This window comes from Conger conger, chromosome 14 (genome assembly GCF_963514075.1).
Source record: "Conger conger chromosome 14, fConCon1.1, whole genome shotgun sequence".
In the NCBI taxonomy this organism is placed as follows: domain Eukaryota; kingdom Metazoa; phylum Chordata; class Actinopteri; order Anguilliformes; family Congridae; genus Conger; species Conger conger.
Window position 1 is genome coordinate 23,620,379 of NC_083773.1, and position 6,154 is coordinate 23,626,532.

At 42.3% G+C, this 6,154-nt stretch overlaps 1 protein-coding gene across 1 annotated transcript in view; it reads right to left on the reverse strand.

The window, feature by feature from the left end:
• Window positions 1–4,298, reverse strand: part of LOC133109989 (uncharacterized) — a 16,388-nt gene extending 12,090 nt beyond the window's left edge. The window contains exons 1-4 of the mRNA XM_061219792.1: window positions 4,180–4,298; window positions 3,651–3,952; window positions 1,780–1,882; window positions 719–772 (exon numbers count right to left, since the gene is read on the reverse strand). Coding sequence (XP_061075776.1) covers window positions 719–772; window positions 1,780–1,882; window positions 3,651–3,739 — 246 coding nt within the window. The 5' untranslated portion in view covers window positions 3,740–3,952; window positions 4,180–4,298. The remainder of the gene's footprint in view (window positions 1–718; window positions 773–1,779; window positions 1,883–3,650; window positions 3,953–4,179) is intronic.
• Window positions 4,299–6,154: the final 1,856 nt, after the last annotated feature.

Consider the following 6,154-nt stretch of genomic DNA (forward strand, 5'->3'; position numbering starts at 1 on the left):
GTATTGTATTTTTCTTTTCTGAATTACAGTATATTGCACTGTGAGAACAAACGTCAAAATACTGTAAACCCTCTGAAGAATACTGTTGCTTTTGTGATTTGTTTCTTTATCATATATTGTTTACACTACTCAGTAAAAATTGTTATTCTGGGTTTCCAATATAGTAAAACATTCATTAACTTACAGTTTACTGTAAATTCACCACACTCAGTCATGACATCTATTGTGAGAGGCAAACCAACAGATCAAAAGTTTCTTTAGCTGCTTGGCTTGAAATATTTGTGGATGCAAAAATAGAGGAAAGGGAAACACATAATATATGTTTTTAGCAATGCTCCAAGTTGTTTGTGTTTTGTAGTTCATTGAACATTGAGTGACAAAGTAGTCTTAAGGGAGAAAGCATATGCTATAGTTATGGCAGCATGAGTCACTTTTGGGTGAAATATTAAGTGTTTTGGTGGTTGAAGTGCATTTTGCACCAAAGGTTAACTGATGTGCTCAGGTGTGTGTTTCAAAAGCACACTGTGTGAAGAGTTTTGAAAAAGTGGACATGGTATTGAGACAAGTGTGAAAACGATTGTAAAAAACTGTAATAAACTAAGTAAACTAAGCTCTAAGCACATTTTAGTGGTAGGCAAATGGAATTTTGGGCAGAATAGCCTGTCATTGTCATTCTTATGTTATGTCATTGAATTCAATGAGTCTATATTATACATACCTGTGAATGGCGACATTGTACTACTTTTGCAGGAATGGGTTCTGGATTCTGTGACTACAAGAACAAGAAAACTTCTGTAAGTATATTATTTATAAAAGTGAACCATTGCAACTTGTTTACCTCCTGAAAACGGATTACTCACTGCAACACTAGCATCAACAGCGCCATTGTGGTTCCTTTCGACACATTGTTTGTAATACCCTTGGCACAATTAGAACAGCGTCATGTATTTTTCACACTTGGAATGGTACTGGAAACTCTGAGGCAGTCCGGTTAGAGGACAGCCATGTGAGCTGGGAACTGTGAGCCTCTCTCCTGGGTGGTTTTCCAAAGTGCCTTGGACTAATGTTTGCACTTGGACTGTGCATGCAGTTTCAGCAGTGCTGAACATCAAACTTCATCAGGCTGTTTTGTGAAAGATGTGGTTGTGATTGCTCTGCTTCATAAACCACGCTGACATGCTGAAGTGATGAAAGACTGGTGTGAGGGTGTGAGGCTGCTGAGTAGCTCGTCTCAATCAGACACCTTCTGCATGGGGGCTCGACCCAGCCGAAAAAGTTTAAGCATTTGAAAAAAGAAATTTCTTCATATTTTTTAGTAATGTCTTACATGACAAAAACATGTTGCAGAAAAATATATAATTGATTAGGTCCTCTCCAGAGATCAACAGGATTCAGCATAGTAGAATTTATGATTCTTAATATTAAGACCACAGACTCAGGTCCCCTATTGTGGACATACCTGCGAAAGAATTGCTGGGTCTAAGGACTATAAGTGACAGATAAGCAGGGTTTCTGTCTAATCTAATCGTATATCAGTATGCCTGCGCCAACCACACATGACAGTGTACTCCTCTGACGCTCCAAATGTGCAGCTCAGCTAGTGGACTAAAAACAGCTGTGGTTGCCTGCACCTATACTTTTCTACAAGGGATGGTGCATCACTGAGATGGGCCTCGACATTCAGCCGGTCGGTCATTCAACAGGATGAAGAGCATTCTGGGTTAAAAATGACTGTGAAAAGGGCGTGAGTGAGGTGCATGATGGGCCTGAAGCACTGACCTCGTCTGAGAGCGGCTGTAGGAACGAGCTGTGCCGGTGTTGCTCTTCCTCTGAGCCGTCCTTCAGAGACAGCTGCGGCTTCACCTCTCCCAAACCCCACACCCTGAAATCAGCAAGCCATCACACCCCTATCCTCAACCCACACACACTCAGTATAAAACACATTCCTGCCCACCCACACGGGGAAAAGATTTGTCATAACTGTCACAACTTTTAATGGAATTTGTATGTTAAGGCTCCACCCTACCAGGCTTTGGAACATTCCAGCCTGTTACATCATTTATTTTTCTATTTTTTGCCAATTATGTGTGATACAATCTCCCAAGTCTATCCTTGTCTGAAATGACCACAAGGAACCTTCAAATTACCTAATTAATGCAAGAGAAATGCAAAGCCGTCTATCTGAGAGCACCATCTTAAATATAATGCAATATGAAGAACTACAAATACCTTTATGGTGTGTGCATGATTTTGGTGTATTCAACTGATTGTTTTTACACTTTGTCTGACACAATCTGGCTCATTATGTTATTAGAAGTGACCGAGGGCACGTGTTGGCCCCACAGGGCTTCAGAAATAAGCAGCTTAAAAACGTGAGCGTTTTTGGAGAGGAACTGGGACAGACATGGTGCTAAAATGTCTGACGTGGTCTGGACAGCCCTGCAGACGGCCCACAGCAATGGCTCCAGTGTTAAGTGACCGCCGGTAACTTGCACGACTGCACAACCCGGATTACTATCGTTTCGTAACACTTCCTCTCCACACGCTGTCCTGCATTTTTCATGACGAAGATCCATTGTGGTAGAGAAATGTTGTGACAGCGTGCGTTGGACGGCGAGTGATTTGCTCCTTCCGCAAGAAGCTGTCTGTGTTTTTTAATGAAGGGATTGACTACATTCTGGCTCCTCAGACAGATCAGACTGGCCAGAAGGTGGAAAGCTTCATTCTTTTAATAAGCTTTTTTTGCAGGGTGTGTGTGTGTGTGTGTGTGTATGTGGGGGGAGGGGGGGGGGACATGTCAATGTTATTTACTTTGACAGGAGACGGGTTGTCTCCTGTAATTAAATAAAATATATAGATAAAAGAGCCCAATCTGGGATACTATACTTGTTTTTCTTCAAGGAATTATAAATGGGAAGTTTGGAAACATATAGACATTAACTAATGTAGGCTGCACCCATTTGTCTGAGTTAGTAGTACAGCTTAAATCATAAATGCAGAAAAATAGTTATGGGTCAATTTCATAATAAATTTGAATTCACAGAAAAAAAAACAAGCCAGGCATGCAATGCAACAGCAGAAACAGGACGGCTAGCATCTTTTCTTACATTTGCAGATTATCTGGTTTCTAGATGTTCATCCCGTCACGCACAGAACAGAGCATGACAGAAGAGCACTAGCTTTTGCAGGGTCATTGGGTGGTCACTTTCTGTGTAACTTATCCTGTGATGTGATTGGGCGTGTGCCTTCTCCACCAGAGGTGATGTATTCCAAAACTGTTGGACTGACCTCCATCTTTATAAATGCCAACCATTTTACAGTGATTTTGTTTTACCAAAGTTTTCATCTGTAATGTGCAGAGACTCTAACCATCTCACTAAGCCTTCCACCACCAGCCCTTGTGAGAACAGCAATGAGATGTAGCATCAGACCAGATCACAGCTCAGCTATAACAGTGAATATAATGAAACTGGAACAATATGATACGAAGGTTCAGTATTAAACGCTGAGTTTATATGAGCCTGTGTACAAATACAATTACAACTAATATTAATATAAATTGCACAACTAATTTCAACACATACAATGAGTAGTGCAACTAACCACAACAACAACAACAATAATAATAATAATAATAATCAGGCTCTTACCCGCCGTTGTCGATCTGCAGCAGCTCGATCTCGTCCGGGCCGACCTCATCAGTTCCTGTGTGTCTCTGTGTCACGCTGCAGCATCCCATGTCTCCACACCTCCAGCTCTTCTGAGCCCGGCTCAGATGGGACCTCTTCCAGAAAGCTCCTGCCCCTCCTCGCTCCGCACTGACCAATCTCCTCTAATTAGCACTGACGGCCCCAATCCTGCGCCACACCCCTCCAAACACTGAGGACCATCTGCCCCCCTCCTCCTCCTTTCAGTGTAGGGGTGTCGCAGACGGCCTGCCCAAAAGCATCCACTACCGAGAGAGAAAGAGAGACGGGGAGGTAAAGAGAACGAGTAAGACAGCGGTAAACGGGAGAGCAGGCTTAGCGGCCCAGTTCTCCTTTGCCTTAGAGTGACACTCAAAGACAGAAGAGAGCGCTTAAGACTGTGAGAGCGCTAACGACGGCACGCGAGCATGAAGAGGTACATTAAAAAGTGAACAGAGTAGGCTTGCCAAAACAAGTGAAAGGGGTTGGGCACCTCTGCTAATTGTGGAGGTGAGAAGTCAGGCGCTGTAAGGTTGAGAAACAGAGAGAGAGGGAGAGAGAGGCAAAGGACTCATTGTCAGAGTAGAGACGCTCTTCCTTCCTGTCAGTTTCAGCAGCTGTGGTGAACGCAACTTCCTCTGTGACTGCACGCAGTCCTCGGTTTCCCCTGTTTCGAGGAGAACCAGCTCTAGTTGAAATCCTGTTTTTTCATGCACTAGCTCCACACTCTGGTGAAGTACATTAAGACCCTGGTGAGGGTCATAATAAATGCACACATTTCCGATATTTCTCAAGTAGATACCGCAACAGTACATTGTGTTGTAAGACTTCTGTTCGGTGTTATTACGGTCTTACGTCTGTTTGGTGTCATCTGACCAATTGGTCCACTGGTCAGCATTTCTGTGCAGTTTTTTCCTTTGCATCTTGGGCCCTCTTTACAGAACTCTGACAATCTGAAAATCATTCCATCCCTCTTTCTCTCTCTGCCCCCTGCTCTCCTTTCTGTCACTTCTTCGCATCCCTCTTTCTCTTTGTGTGCATGTGTGTGTGCATGTGTATATGTGAGTGTGTGTGTATGTGTGTGTGTGAGTGTGGGGAGGTGTGGTGAGGTGTTGGCATTACCAAAGACAGATATCTCACGGCTGATTTGAACACCATGGCTGTTGCGGAAGCTCTAATCAACTAGCATGGTCGCCGAAAGGAAGCAGACACTGAAGTGTCTGCTGCACGTCTGTACGGCGCCTACTGCCCACTCACAGGGAGAACCAATATGTCACCTATTTATCTCTGCTAAATTACAGCCGGTGCCATTAATTACCATTGTGAAAAATGACACATCAACCACACTGCTAAATATTATTTGTGCTTGCACATATCAGTATTTTATGGCAAGATAATTATGTGTTAGATAGCTGAGATACAAGACTTGTCTTGCTTCAAGGTCTTAGTTTTGTACTGTTACATAAAGTGAAGGCCGGCTGAATAAATATCTACGGCTCAAAAGGTCAAGACAATGAAAGCAACTGCTTCTGCCTCCTTGTTGCAATTCATTATAAAGGGCCATTCGTGGGAGAAGTATGAAAATTCTTGGGGGTATTATGAAAGTGAGCTGACTACCATTTGAAAAATATTTGACCTTATTTCAGTGGTATTGTTGTACGTACGGATCTAATAACTACTTGAACTACAGCCCTTGTAGGCTTGTGAAATGTTATTCTACCAAGTACGTACAAAGCAGGTGGCACTTGTGAAGCATACTGTACATACAGCCAACATTATTTGGTCCGAGTCTCATTTCCATAGTTGCACTAAAAGTAATAGCCAAAAGTAAATCTGGTCGAATGGTGACACACAGGTTTTTGGAATTGCTTCTCTTTTGACTTATGATTTGTGTTTCATCCAACATGGTACATTTTATATCGGTAGTGTAGGTTAAGGAGTACTTTGGTATAAGGGTGAACAACAACAACATTATCATCATAATCATGAACAAAAAAAATATTTCAATGATGACGGAAGTGCAGTGGGGCATGAGGGTTTGGATGCTAGTTACATAGGACTGTAACTCCGACGGTGCGTGTTCGATCCCTTGGTGGGGTACAGCAAAGTTCTTAACTGCAACTGCTTCAGTAGACTAAGATGTATTTAAACTGATTTTATGTAAAGAATGCAATCTTTGTCAGTCCCTCTGGATGAGAGTGTATCCTAAAATACCATGAACTAATCAAGCTGTTGAACTCGAAATACGTTTTAATAATTAAATAGACAATTGTACTAAGGAATAAAAAATGCAGTCTACGGGGCAATGATGCATTTTCTGAAACATTACCTTATGTCTGTGGTTCTTGGCCTTTCTCCACGCCTGTTGCAATACTTTTCGAGAGAAAACGAAAAATTCGGACGAGAAAAAAGAAGAAGCTGTTTTGTAGCCTAAGCATAAACAAAAAGAGGCGTTCATATCGTGTTTA